General features: G+C 36.7%; 1 protein-coding gene across 3 annotated transcripts in view; it reads left to right on the forward strand.

Moving 5' to 3' along the window:
• The window catches only part of Arms (Ankyrin repeat-rich membrane spanning), a 295,457-nt gene that overhangs the window by 157,877 nt on the left and 121,708 nt on the right, over positions 1-15,872 (forward strand). For all 3 annotated transcript variants that reach the window (XM_066729126.1, XM_066729125.1, XM_066729124.1), the window contains one exon: positions 997-1,095. In XM_066729126.1, coding sequence (XP_066585223.1) covers positions 997-1,095 — 99 coding nt within the window. The remainder of the gene's footprint in view (positions 1-996; positions 1,096-15,872) is intronic.

Below are 15,872 nucleotides of genomic sequence, written 5' to 3' on the forward strand. Positions count from 1 at the left end.
TAAAATGAAAAAAGGCTCATTTTTCCTAAAGGGATCCTTTAGGCTCCACACTTATTAGGCCGAAATTTCGAAATAAAACTATACCTTTACTTGAAAAGCAAATTTCGAATCAATTTGCTTTTCCAATGATGCAGCAAACTCATCCATCTGATAAAACAGTGGGATTTCAAAATCAAGAAAAAAATACAATTTCTTATAATAGCTTTTATAATATAATACTTATTTCTTGACTACCTTAGAGCAATTCATAAGTCGCGTTACTGAAAAGATAAAACGACTTGAAAATTAATCTACTAATAATGCTGTATTATTCTCCAGACTTTTCAATTAAATGGATGCTATTGAGGATCTTTGTAAAAATAGACACAAAATAGATTTCATTAACATCAGGATCAGGAATGTATGACATTAGGAGGTAATATTATTAATCGGCGTAGTTGCGTGAGTGTGTGTATATGCGTGTACGACAATACGGATCGACAGAGAAGTACAAACTTCTTTTGTTTTTTGAAGGGGAACTGTCAACGAAAGTGAGAGTAAAGTAATTTTTCCGTTGAATCAAAACCCTGATTCATCGGTTTAAAATTGATTTATCTCAGAAATTATGCTTTTCCGGACCTTATAGTATAGGACTTTTCTACTTAGTTTGGTCCCAAGAATATGTGGTTTAAAGTAAAAACATCATTGCTGTTACACCCTGTATATTGATTGGCCTCATTGTTCCTCTCGAGTACAATTATAACAAAGTCAGAGAAAACAATGGTTTTTCGTATATTTCCAGATTGTAATCCTTTCTAAAATACTGATCATTTTGATGTAACCACAAATCAACCATTTATGCAAATTGTAATTAATTTTCCTATCTCAGTAAAATTTGTCCTACAAGATATTCGATGATATTCTTATATCTCGTGCAATATACCCTTTTGTTTATATGATATTCCTTTTTGTTAAATTCATTTTTAAGTAAAAATTTATTTCTTTTTAATTTTTAAGGATAATTGGACTGCTCTCCTGTGTGCTGCAAAAGAAGGCTATACCGATATTTGCCTTGAGGTTCTCGAGCATGGAGCTGATTTAGAACACCGTGACATGGTAAGAAGTATTTATTATTTTCTCGTGAGCGAAAAGAAAGCAAGCAAAGTAGTCTCTTTAATACAGTATCTACCGAATTCTCTCTGTAAGCTTTCATAAGCTATGTCTACCACTTTTTGTAACGCAGCTCACTCAAAACTCGAAGGTCGATTATGAATGAGCGACATATAATAGATGGTTCAAGAAATAACACGAAACGCTATGCGAAAAATAAAAACTTATACAAATGTACAGAATACTGCAGTATTTGCATTACTAATGAGAAAGGGAATACCCTTGAAATAAGTTTAATATTATTTTCCACGAGGCATATTTTCCTGGAATGTGTAATTATTAAATTATTAAGGATTTAGACTTGTTATGTATTTAACGTAAAATAATGCGTTCGACGTCACGCATGGCAATTGAGATTAATAATACAATGTCGCCTAACATTCGTAAAAAATACAGATACTCGCATAGCTTGTCCTGCAGGATGTGACACCTCAGGGGGGAACCCGTTTTAAAGGCTTCAAAAAATCGATTTTTTCGATGATTTTTATGGGAAGGAAAGAAATTTCCGATTGAGACGAAACTTTCAGGGTTTATGTCATATATTTCAACAGTTTTCTTAAATTTTATCATTAAGATACATCTCATATTATGCCTGGTACAAGCTTTTCGCTGAGGCGCCTCCAGTGTGCATTTGTCGTACAGCGGGAAAGATGCAGGTCATAATTTCCATCTAAAACAAAGAATCCAACAAAAATTTTATTTTTTAATAGTATAGCTTCTAGTTAAACCAAGAAAATTCAACAAAAAGTGAAAAATTCAAAAATGTTTCGCAAATTAAAAATAAAATTCATTTTTTTTTTAAAGATTTCACTTTAGATTGTTTAAAAAGTGGGTTAATCTTAACTTTCTTAAGGTTTTTTAGATTCAACTAGAAAAGAATTTAATCCCGAATACAATCCATTTTGTCTCATTTCGATAGGACGTTGACTTTTTTCCCTATATTTCCCGCCAATTAGGAAAAATCGTAAAAATGAAAAACCGAGAAATCGCGCGTCAAAGTTTTCGTATATAAAAAATCGTAATTTTCTTGAATTTACCACATTAATATGCTAATAAGCGATTCCTGATCGATAGAGTTGCCCTTCAGATTCTTCAAAATCTGGTTTTCGCCCAGATGTTTGAATCTGCGGGCTGTTCTGGTCTCTTTACTTGAAAATGAAGCGCGCTTGTTTTCTTGGGTGACGCGCTCCTTGTCGGCTCTCTCGGCAAACTTGTTCAAAGCTGTCCAATTTTCAAATCTAGTAACTGCATGGTTTTCAATGCTGCACTGTAGCCTTCATTTAACATTCCTCCAGCGATGTAAGCAGTAATCTCGACGATTTTAATACCTGAGTGAAGGTGTTTAGGTGTCATGCCCCACACAGTGGAATTGAATGTCTCGTTCGCATTTTTTTGTGTCCACCCAAAAACCTCGTTAGCAGTTCGTCCTTAGATAATTCCTCGTACACAGGACGAATGTTCTTCTCGACATGATCGTCAATTAGACGTGGCGGATGTTTAAAAGCAGCCAGGGTGTTTATCGCTTTGTATATACAATAGATGGAGGGTCAGAGCGCGCGCTCCGAGCGATTCGGCCGCTCGTATACCTGCTTGACGCTTCCTCCCTTTTTCTTCTGTAACTCCGAAAATATTTCAAATTTGCTTCTGAAATTTTAGGGACACATTCTTGGATATTTTAGGAAGACATTTACGCAAAAAATTGATTTTTTGAAGCCTCTAAAGCAAGCTCCCTCCTTACAACAGAAACTATTTTGGCACCCCACCCCCCGGTGCGTCGTAGGCTTTGGCAAACATGTATACAGTAGAATACTAACCATGTAACCTAAATCTTTAAATATTCATCAATTTTCATGCAATTCTTTTACTTAATTATACGAAGTGAAAATAATAATAACAATTGGTAGCGATGCTACGCTTTCTTAAATTTTTTTAAAATCCAACAGTTAACACCTTAGTCTACATACTTAAGTAGTTTTATAAAGTATAGAATGTGAAGTTTAAAAGACACATATACAGATTATACTACATTTTATTTAATTTTCCTGTTTTAAGTTTAACTCTCTTCATACGTTATGGTGATTCTGATTTCGGTTACATTCGAATTTTTATTCCAAAGTCTATTTTCCTTAAGTAGGCCGTGAAAGCAATATATTTCACTGAATGATAATATATCAGAGAAGCAGGAACCTGCACCATGCGCTCAAAGTTTTATATCTCATTCATGCACGGAGCCGTTTAGCGTGTGTGTCTGAACATTACCCTACATGCTTTACGCAAACCATTACCTCGATGCATGCATGCTCACCTTCCTTCATTATATTTCAATATACTTCGAGTACGAGGGGGAGCAAACACCCATACAGTATAGTTTTCTCATACCTTTTGCTCCCTCTCTCACTCTCGATCTTACCTTCGCTTAGATCGACAAAATAAAATCCCTCCTGTACGAATGTGTGTTGTGTGATCTACCGACCCAAAACTGGCACGGTACTAAATGCGGAGTTTTAATATCAATTTAAACTGGCATCTATACTGGTAAATGGTCGATATGGTAAGATCGGACTGAAGTTAATCTACATTTACAGAATATGTATTGGAAACAGTACTGTTACAGTACACCTATCAGTACTCTTTTGGTACCTGACTGCTGTACTGACTATATTTTCTTCTTTAATACCTAGCAAGTATCGTACTGTAAAACGTAATTGGTACATAAAAAGAAAAACCAAAACATAAGCTTACACATACTTATTATTTGCTGGCATAATTCATTCTCATGTACCGATACTATGCATATACAAGTCATCACATACAGATATTACACATAATAAATCATGACATATACAGGGTGTCCAGTAACTATGGCCAAATCGGGATATTCGGATAGAGGATGAAATGTTGAGTAAAAAAATTCGAAACACTTTTAGGCTAGCACCCTTAATTAAAAAGTTATTAACGATTAAAGATCCTCGCTTATAGTTGGGTTTGATTAGGTGAAGGATTCTATTGGCCGTGTTACTAGCCAATAAGCACAAAGATTCCGGAAATGGTAATAATAACACAAACAGGCGGGTAGTGGACACATCCACCTGGACTTTGTGACAATTGACGAAAGCCGAGCGGCTGATCCTCGAATGGGGGCGCTATAAAAACAATCAAAATATAAACACTTTTGACAAAAGTCACAAGCTAAGATTGAAACTATTGCAATTTACATTTAACAAGTTAATATATATACACTGCCTGTCAAAAGTTTAAGACCACTTGAGAAATTTGGTTCAAATGCAGGCACTTTTTAAACGCGCATAGTTTCATAATGAGGAAAGATACAGAAAAAACCAAAGAACCGTTGGAAAGCTCATGAAATTCCACATATAGTGGATTTATCTTAATTCACGGCAAACGTGTAGTTATCGAATTACAATTAGATAAAAATACTGCTAAAATTAAAATTTTTATATTTTCGTTACGTCAATTCAATTTGTTGCACCACTTGCAATAATTGTGATAATTTTGTGAAACTTTGGTGATATAAAGTTCAAAGCTTCAGCTTTAATTTGAAACGTCAAACGTAACGATACTCATTGTATTTCCTTATTTTCATAACAATTTTCTGAGTAATGTCTTGAAAAATTGTTGACCGAAAAACAGTTGCCCAAGCAATTGAAACAATTTCAGGTCGAAGAAACTGTCGGTATTGAACGACTTATTCTACTTGTTTCATGTACTACTTTTTTTCAATTAACTCAAAGCGTCATTAATATCTAAATTAAATCAACCAATGTAAAGTAATCATTAACTAATTCTAAATTATTCATTTTCTAATATTTACAATCATAATTTTTTTTCATCAAAAAAGCCGCCTCTATTTTTTAGTACTGCTTGCACGATTCGCGGCATTCTTGCTACTAGCTTTTCTATGGTTTTTGGAGATATTTTGAGCCAGTTTTCTTGCAGTAATTTCCATAAATGTTCTGCGGATGTTGGGCATTTGTTCCTGATCGACTTATCCAGCTCACCCCAAAGAAGCTCTATGGGGTTAAGGTCAGGACTTTGCGGCGGCACATATCATAATTTTTAATGTTCCTTTTTCCTCTTTTTTTTGCTGATAATTTTTGCATAGTTTCGCTGTATGTTTTGGATCATTATCCTGTTGGAATATGAATCCTGGACCTATTAATTGCAGGCCAGATAGGATTCATGATTGACAAGAATTTCATGAAATTTTTCTTTATTTAGAATGCCGGATATCCTAATTAAATCACCAACACCTTCAGCTGTGAATCCACCCCATACCGTGACTGAACCGCCGCCATGCTTCACCGTAGAGACTATACATTGCGGAATAATTTTTTCATTATTTGCACGTCGTACAAAAATTTTAAGTTTATTTCCAAATACTTCAAATTTAGACTCATCTGTCCACGATACTTTTTTCCAATCTTCAAGAGACCAATCCTTATGCAATTTAGCCCATTTGAGGCGCTTCTTTTTGTTTATTTGACGCAGTAATGGTTTTCTTACAGCGATTCTTCCATGCAAATTGGCATTTCGTAGCCGTCTGCTAACCATTGATAATGAAACAGATTCTGATCTTTGTTCATTAATGGTTGTTCTTATTTCAGGAGCTCTTAAACGTCTGTTTCGTTTACTTATTACAGAGATGTATTTATCCTCTGTCACTGAGGTTATTCGAGGCCTACTGCTACGTTTTCTATTGATTATAACTCGTCAGGTATGTGTTGGGTTTACAAGGGTACATCGAGCACTGATGGCAGTAAAAGTTTCTTTTTCCTAATAAAACTCTTTGTCAAATTATTTCAAGGAGAGTTCTGTTATACTTCAGCATTCTCTGTAGCCTGATTCTCCCCATGAAAAATAACACATATTTTTTCTTTAATTCCGCTTTATCTTCATTATATGTTTCTTTGATTCAGCATCCCCTTTAGCCTGATTCTTCTTGAAAATTGACACATATTTCATTAATTCTGCATTATCTTCAGCATGTTTCTGCATGAAATTTGTCAATTTCACTTGAGAATCATTCAGCCTTAACTCGGCTTCATCCTGTCTTAACGCAATACTTCGTAATATATGACTGTATTCTTGCATTTTATTTTTAAGGCTCTCACGTACAGCATTCATATTATCCGACAAAACACGCATATTCACTGCACATTTCTCATCAGTAGCATCAAATCCTAAGTTTGAAATTATATTCCCCTTAGCATTAAATGCATTCATACGCTTATCAAATTTTAACGTTTCATTTTCAGTTTTACGGATATATTTTCTCACATTACTGGTAGTGGAAATACCGCCAAATTTATTTATCGACATTGTGAAGTAACACAATCAACTAGGAAAATAGTGAAAGTGTAATCCCTTTATAGGATAATACGTTCTTCATGAAGCTCCTCAATTATTGATTGTATCTCATTATGATGATTCGTATGACCTGCAGCAGATGATGCTATCAAAATTCTCAAACGTTCAACTAATTCGTTCGGATCATTCCAATGTACATAGTTTACCGGTTTATCATTAACACACATATAACCGTTGCCTTTTACAAGTTTCTTTGGAGGAAATAATGGACTAATTATTTGCTTCCATTTATGACCCTTATTCCCACGAAGCTTTCCCTCGCTACTGTAATCTACTCTGTGTACATTAGTTCGAGAAAGAATATTCTTATATGATTCTAAATCATCATCAGTATAATCATTTGGCTCTTTCATGAAGATCAAGTCAAATAGACCAGTAGTAACCTGATAATACTCCTTATAAACAATAATAAAATCTCTACGATCTATATTAAAAGCACATTTTCCAAGCTTCATTTTGTTAAGATAATTATCTAGTTCAACTCCCAAATTATAATCAATTATATCTTTATTTTTAGTCATAAACATCTCTATATATTTACGTCCATTTGGTCCATTTTCTGACATAGAACTATTTAAATCTAAGGATCTTTGCAATGGTGATGATGATGACGTTTCTGCTTGCGTTGGTGATTGTATTGCTAAATCATTAACATCCTTTTCCACTTTCCTGCCCTCCACCTCCACCTCCTCCTCATCCTCATCTTCATCCAGAGAAAGGTATAGTGTTTCATTAAGTCGTGAATATCCTTGCTCATCATCATCTGATAATGGGTTTGGAATATTAATTCTAGAGTTGTATGTGAAATCCTTACGTTGTGGAGTCGATGAGAGATAAGTCCTTTTCCGTTTCAGCGGAATAATGAAAGAATCATCGCTTACAGTAGCCTTCTGTAACGGTTCCTGTTTATACTCATATTTCGGTGACATGAAGGTCATCTCATTATATTCAGTGAGCTTCTTCAATGATTCAACTATTAGCTTAAAAGTTTCATTTAAATTGGTTTCCATCATTTCTCTTCCCGATATGAGTGCACGATATTTTTAACGAATTACTTTACTTTTCTCAACAATCTTCTTAAGCAGCATCTTTTCATCCATATTCCCGTTTTCCATGTTCACTCCACGTTCAATCCACGTTCAATCCACGTTCAATCCACTTTCAATCCACTTTCAATCCACATTCAATCCACGTTCAATCTACGTTCAATCCACGTTCAATCCTGGTTCACTCCACGTTTATACCAGGTTTATTCCACGTTTATTTGATATGCATTTTGATGAACACTTAGTTTTAAACTGATTAATTTTAAGCAAACGGTATACTGTTAAACTTAGCATACTCATCGAAACCTTTTCGATATTTACCATTTTGAATTGTACTATCCTTGTCAATCACTAGAAATCCATAATCATTGTGCCAGCATTTTGCACATAATTCACTGAATTTTTCATATGACATACCCGTGTTTACATGATCGTTATAAATGTGTTTTAAATTAGTACCATCTTGCTTAAAGATTATGAGAAGATTTACATTATCACGAATCATGTGTTTAGGAATTTTAGCGTAAGTCTGGCAGAGATAGAAGCATTCAATATTTGAATGTCTACCCATGGAGAAGTAGTTTCTGATATTATCTTGCTTATCGTTAGCAACATCATCAAATATGAAAATAGAATTTGGTAACGCCTCAGTTACCTTTACAACATCGCTATTGTTTGAAAATTTAAAATACCCAATACCTTTTAGTCCTTTTAATAACCGTTCCAGGTATTGACACTTGGGTTGTTGAAGCGACTTTGAGTATACATAAATATTTTCAAATCTCACACCGTTAGGACTTTCGATGAGACTAAGCAGTACGTTTGTTTTACCACAATTCGAGGGTCCACAAATTATGTTACGAATTGTAGATGGAAGTAGGGATCCGTGACGTTTACTCTCTCCTCCGCAACCTCTAACGACAATATAGCGATCGGCATTGGAGATACGAATGTGCAGTGGTTGCTTTACGAAATCCATAACTGTAAAACTCGGACCATGCAAGCTATTTATAGGCTTGAAGCAGATTATCTCATCAGTTCTCATCATGTCGTTATTAATGTTAGATGTGCTACGTTTGGAGGATCTAACTATTGAGCAGCTTGAATACATTCCAAAAATTTTACTATTGAAGCGCTTTCCAAACAGTATTCGACAGGTTTGGTGTAAATTGCCTGAGCACATTCGTGCAGATCCTGAAGTGGAACAATATCGTGCCTGTACGGAACATTATAATTTACCTAATCAAGATCATATTGATGGATTACCCCCTTCATTAAAAAATTGCTGGATGTGTCTACGAACCCGTTAGGAAAACATTACATGATGAGATATGGTTGCGGATCTTTTTTCAATAAGCTGCTAAATAAACTAACCTTCGAGCTGCATGTACCTGGATACAATTATTACGGACCAGGTACGTCTTCATCAATGACTAGCACGTGGTGATCGAGGTATAAATCCTCTGGATGATGCTTGCCGTGAGCATGATATCGCATGTTCAGCATATTAGGACCTGCCCTCACGTCATCATGCTGATAAAGTGCTTGCACGGCGTGCACGACAACGTATCATAGCTAGTGACTCATCCATAGGCGAACGAGCGACAGCGACTGCTGTCTGGGCATCAATGAATATAAAACGGAAACTTGGTTTAGGACTGCGAGTGTCTAGAAAAAGTGCAAAGAAAAGAAAAATTCGTGTACCGAAAAAACGAGGTGGTTTATTGAGAAAAAAGTCACTTACTACTACAAAATGGCAGGGGGGGGGGGGGGGTTATTACCACTGCTTCCGCTGCTGAGTGCGGTGGGCGCATTAGCTGGCGGTGTGGCAGGTATAGCAAAGGCTGTAAACGACACCAAACAGCAAAAAAAATTGGAAGAAATGCATCGACACAATCGCTTAATGGAAGCGAGACGTAAGCAAGGTTTAAACCTCTCATCATACAGCCGAAAAGGAGAGGGAGTGAAAAGGAAAAGAAAATAAATGGACTTCCTAAATCTGGAACTACTAGTAATATACAATTAACAAACGTTTGCCGTGAAATACCACATTTTCGAGGGGTCTTTATGCGTACATGTCTACCTCAAAATGTGCAACACAATGAGTGCGCAATTGTGAATCTTGATGACAAACAAGGTCCTGGAACACATTAGGTCCCTTACGTTAAACGTAATAAGCACGTTGAGTATTTCAATTCCTTCGAAAATTTGAAACCTCCAATTGAACTTGTGGAATATTTTAGACCTTCTGCTATAATCTACTACAACCACGATCAATATCAATCGTATGATTCCAGCATATGCGGTCAGTTGTGTGTCAAGTTTCTACGTAAACAATGTCTTTAAGAGTTACACTCTCTGGCCGTGACTCTGTATTGGGATCAGATTTGTTCCCTCCGATCAATCTTCAGGATGGACAATATGATCTAGGTCTCGTATTCTTTTAGAGCTTCAATTCAATCGCTAATGTTCATGAGACAAACAATATATTGTACGTTGATGATCAGGATCTAACTATACCTATAGGTTGTTATGAGCTCAATGCCATAAATGGCTTTTTACGTGCTCAGATGTTCGAAGGTGATGAAGAAGAAGTATTGTTCTACGTGCTAATAATAATACAATAAAAATTGAAATAAAGTATATATATCAGATTGATTTTACTCAACCTAACAATATAGGCTCTTTGTTGGGTTTTTGATCAGATCGTGTTATTCCGCCGAACACACTAGCTGAATCAGACGAGCCCGTAAAGATTATAAGAGTAAATATTCTACGAATTAAATGCAGCATTACAGCTGGTGCGTACACAAACGGTAGACCTGGACATGTTATACATGAATTTTTTCCGAGTGTTCCGCCAGGTTATAAAATCGCAAAAACACCTAAGAACGTTATTTACTTGTCAGTCATTGCGAAAGTAATTGACCGTTTCACCTTGCGTATTCTCGATCAAGAAGATCGTATAGTAAATTTCGGAGGCGAGGAAATTACAATTCGATTACATATTAGAAAATTCTGATTTACAAGAATACTTATAAATCACCGATACTCGATGACCCTATCAGTCCAAGTGCTGCTGCAGGACAGAATACATTGAGTGAAGGTAACGCTGGAGAATAGAATACATTGAGCGATGGTAACGTTGGAGCATCATTAACAAGAAGAAATATCGCCTTTCGACAATCACTGGGTTTCAAAGTTAGAAATAAAAATGGATCCATTAGATGTAACCACTCAACCGGTGTTCGACAATCGCATCACTAAAATGGAAATGCATGCTTACAATCCTTATGCAAATGCCTCATTGGGAAATAATGATGAAATTCGAATTCCTATACAACAGCAGGATTTAATTCTTCTACCCTGTGAATGTTATCTCTACGCTGAGGGAAAGATAATCGTGGGAACCCGTGCTCTAGATGCAACTCCTCAAGATGTCATAGGACTTGACTGTAATTCCATGGCATTCTTGTTTGATGAAATTCGTTATGAATTGAATGGTATTGAGATTGACCGCTGTAAGAATGTGGGTATTACTAGCTCCATGAAGAATCTCATCTCCTTAACTGCTGAGGATAGTGCAAGTCTACGTCATTCAGGATGATTTCTAGCGAATCAGAAGTCAACGAATCATTTTAACTTTTGTGTACCATTGCAAATGCTGTTGGGTTTTTGTAAAGACTACAGAAGAGTTATAATAAAAGCACATCATGAACTCGTTCTTATTCGAGCACGTGATGATATAAATTCACTATATTCTTCGAGAAAAATCACTGAGTCCAAAATTGAATTGCAAAAAGTGCAGTGGAGGTTTCCACATGTATCACTGAATGAATATACAAAACTTAAATTTCTACGTTTGATTGAGCAAAATAAAAGTCTAACTATGGCTTTTCGTTCCTGGGAACTTTACGAATATCCACTTCTACCTGAAACATAAAGGCATACATGGGCCGTAAAAGCTGCAACACAATTGGAGAAACCTCGATATGTTATACTAGCATTTAGACAAAATAAGAAGAGTACGCAGCATATGGAGGTGCTTAAATTCAGTGAGAGCACTGTTCGCGATGTTAAAGTCTATCTGAATTCGGAATTTTATCCATATGACCGAATTGATAGTGGTAGCGAAAAAACCCGTTATTCTGTACTATATGATATGTATGTTAAATTTATTTATTCATATTATGCAGGAGAAAGACAGTCGAAATCGATGCTTAATTACAAAAACTTTGTAGAATACGGTCCTCTCTTCGTTATCGATTGTTCGCATCAAAACGAATTTATAAAATCAGGCACTGTTGATGTAAAAATTGAGATTGATTGTACTAGAACTATTCCAAATAATACTCCTGCGTTTTGTTTAATTATACATGATAAAATTGTTGAATATAGCCCGCTTATTAGTATTGTTAGAAATGTAAGTTAATAGACTAAATTCATAGATTTATAAGTAGCTTACTAATGTAGTGCGGGGTAAAAAAAAATAAATAAATAAAATATAATAAACATTTATTGATGTCATTCCTTAAAAAACATTCCTTACAAACATTTCCAAAATTTATCTTATGATTATCATTGGTTAACTTTAAATTCTAAATTATTGTATCGTCCACCAACATATAAGATTTTCAATGTATTCGCTGATGCAGCATTTTAAAGTTCTTTGATTAGTTCAGGTGACTCCAGTAATTTCATCATCCTTGAGAGTAGGAAGAACCATTCGTCTGTAACCAGCTTCGCTATTAATTTCTCTCCATATTTAGTCTTAATTTTCACTAATGCAGTGATTTGATACTCCTGATTCTCCTCAAAAGTATTCAGCTTTACGAAAGTCTTAGGTTCGTAAGTTACACTTGCAAGTGCATTGATCGTGGTTAAATCCATTTCTGTGAAAAAACATAGAAATTGAGAAAGGAAAAAACATTGAAATAGACCAGCAAGAAAAGAGAATAATAAGAGAATAATTCTTACCACCTAAAATATTTTCTGTGCTACAGTAAGGAAAATATTCGGAATACAGCTTTACACTTGATCTTTCACTTCCTTGAAGCTTCTAATGAAAACTGACTGACTGAAATTTCCCGATTGCCAATAACAATGGTTTTAAAAAATGGTGGAAGGGATGAGATGCATTCTTATTGGAAGTTAATATTTGGGTGGTGGATATTCTTGCACGCCTACAAAATTTGCGTCAAACAAGTCGTAACACGTTACAAGTGGTTTTCTCCTGAATTCTTTTAATTGCATAATCATATTGTAGGCATTTCTTAAGTGAACTGGGTAAAATTTTCGTTAAACAAGTCATGACACGTTACCAGTGGGCTCTCCAGAATTCTTTTAATTGGATAAACGTGTTGCAGACTTTTCTTAAGTGAAAAGTGAAACGGGAAAATTTACGAGCACATTCCTCTCGTAGCTAGCCATATAAAAAATTGAGAGAATATGAAAAAATCGGGGCTCTAAAGGGATCATAAATCAAGTAACATTAGTCTAGACGTTTGTTTCGAACAGGTCATGGCACGATCTCAGACGTCCGGTGCTCGAGCATATCCGTTCTAGAAGATATCAGTACACTCTGCAATCAGTTCTCCAATCGCTAGAATGGTGCCAATACAGCTTCTTAAAGTCTAGGTAAAAGTTATGTTTTTGCTTTACCTACCCTCCCCCAAAAAGAAATGAAATGCTCTGACAACTCTTTCCCTTTCTAAAGCATAGCCTGCCTATTAGATGGATTGTATGATATGCTTACCAAAAAAGCTAAAAGTGGCTAGCAGATAATTCAGGGAGAAATGGCCTGATATAGGTTGGGAGAATCTTAAGGGTAGCCTATAAAAATTCTTAGAACTGCTTTTAATTTAATAACTAAAGTTTTACTATCAGTTACTCATCCACTCTCCATATCTCATCCTCTTCCTCCTCCTCCCCATCATCCTCCTCTTGAAGGCTAGCTTCTCTATAGCTGTATCCTGTGGTACCGCGAATGTAGAATTTTAGTCAAACATCCTTTTATCACTTTAACTAATTCGCTCGTAGAAAGGTAAATGATTTCTTGAATGAAAACCTAGAGAGGGTCCATAGAAGGAGAGAATAGTGGGAGAGTCTAGGATTGGTTTTGAAAGGTTAAATAGTATCCTCTAATAACATACTATAAGGGAGGAGCTGTAAGGCCTAATAAAATGGTGAACCTGACCTAGGTATAGTAAGAGCTAGGACTTAGTAAGTTGTCCTAGCAAAAATGTTAATATTCCTGAAATTGATATTAAATTATTATCCCCCCCCCCCAAATCAATGGGGAGACTATTAAAATTGTATCCTTTAATTAAAGGATATTTCGTGATCCCTTGTATGGGCTTAGTTAAAACCATGCAAAGTTATAATTCCATGATCGATGGAAAGTTAATTCCTTACACGATATCAGCAACTTATCACAATAGCTATCTACAATTTAACTAGCGTGAAAAGGAGATTGCGGTAACCATCTAGCGGCAATTACTGGTACTATCAATTAAATTGAACTAGTTCACCTATTTGTAGTTACGTAATAAAATTCCAATAGCGCGAAAGAAGATTAAGGAAGGCAGTCACCTAGCGGTGACTACTGTAACGTAGGGGTCAGCCACCTTGCCGAAACAAAGTAGATCGCACGCGTCCGTGTCCAATACCAGTAGTATTGCACATTGCTGACGCCCGGAACTTTTTCCGGAAATGCGTCGAACCTTAGGCGTCAGCCGTGGATGTGAAGACTTTTTGGTTGTCATGTGTCAAAAGATCATGGCGCTACTGACGACACATGACCTATTAAGCCTCCTACATACAGGGTGTCCCACTTAAAATGACCCAGCGCGAAATCATACTAAAATCGACTGGGTGGGGAGAATGCCGGTAATTGGCGGAGAGTGGGGATAGCGCTTAGGCTAGCCTAGCCTGTGGTGGACGGCCGTCGACTTTCAGACCCCTCCCCTCCCACTTCACTTCCAAGCCCAGGCAAGTGTTTGGACTATGGACCCCCTTCGGAGGGGGGGGGAGGATGGTCGACTGTTATGATACGTACTATGTACGTCTCTCTCTCTCTCTCTGTCCATTATAATAAGCTATCATTTCCGCACCACCTTGCGGTAGATAGCATGGCGCGTTTTTTTTAAAGTGGTTTCCCCAATAGGCCTAATCCACTAAACCCTCCACACCTTAAGATAATTGTTCGAATTTCTTCCCTCTTTGCTGAGCGCAGAGTTCGGCTCTTCGAACAATGTAACGTGTTGCTCGGTGCACCATATCCGCCGACAATGTTTGAAAGCCTCGGTGATGGCTTCGCGAAATTCTATTTCAGAACGATCTCGCTTGTCCTCCACGAGACGCTTGATATGGCCCCATAAAAAAAAATCTAATGGCGTTAAATCTGGTGACCGAGCCGGCCAGGTGATTGGGCCACCACGGCCCATCCATCTGTCCGGAAAACGCTCATTTAATATTGTACGCACGTTCAAATGAAAATGCGCAGGAGCTCCATCGTGTTGGAAAATCATATTTTCCCGCACGAGGAGTGACACATTTTCAAGAAGCAAAGGTAATTGCTCCTCAAGGAAACGTACGTACTCAGTACCGTTGAACCTAGATGGGAGAAAGAAAGGTCCAATCTGCAAAATAATTAGCACTTGCACTTTTGAGATATTATCTTAAAAAGACAAAAAGCTTACAACTCTAACTCCGATAAGACCAGCCCACACATTGATGCTCCAACGGTAATGAAATGCACCAATCCTCATCACGTGTGAATTCTCTTTTGCCCAGTGGACGAAGTTTCTGGAATTAAAAACGCCATTCGGCGTAAACGTTGACTCGTCGGCCCACAATATTCTATCAGGAAACCGTTGATCCCTTCTCCATTGCGCCAGGAATCCTAAATAAAGAGAAAAAAGAAGGCAAACCAAATGCAATACCCTTTTCTAGTTTACAAACATTTGGTTAAAATTTAATCACCTTACCTTCACAAAAATTTACCCTGGGTTGATAATCTCTGGGCAGTAACTGATGCACTCGTTGCAGATGGAAGGGATGCAGGCTATTTTGCTGCAGTATTCTGCAAACCACTGTTCTACTAACGTTGCACTCTCGCGACAGCGTACGAATGCTGGTTCGTGGATTTTCCTCCACCCGTTGCAGCACTTTTTGCACAATCTGTTCTTTTCTTGCGCGCACTCTTTTTGATAGGTCCACGTTTCCTGTGGCCTTGAACCGCTTCACTACGCGTAAAATGGCCTTGTGGTCCGGATGCCGTCGCATCGG

This window comes from Prorops nasuta, unplaced genomic scaffold (assembly GCF_024137725.1).
Source record: "Prorops nasuta isolate Cenicafe-Biocafe unplaced genomic scaffold, Cenicafe_Pnas_1.2 PNAS00006, whole genome shotgun sequence".
In the NCBI taxonomy this organism is placed as follows: Eukaryota; Metazoa; Arthropoda; class Insecta; order Hymenoptera; family Bethylidae; genus Prorops; species Prorops nasuta.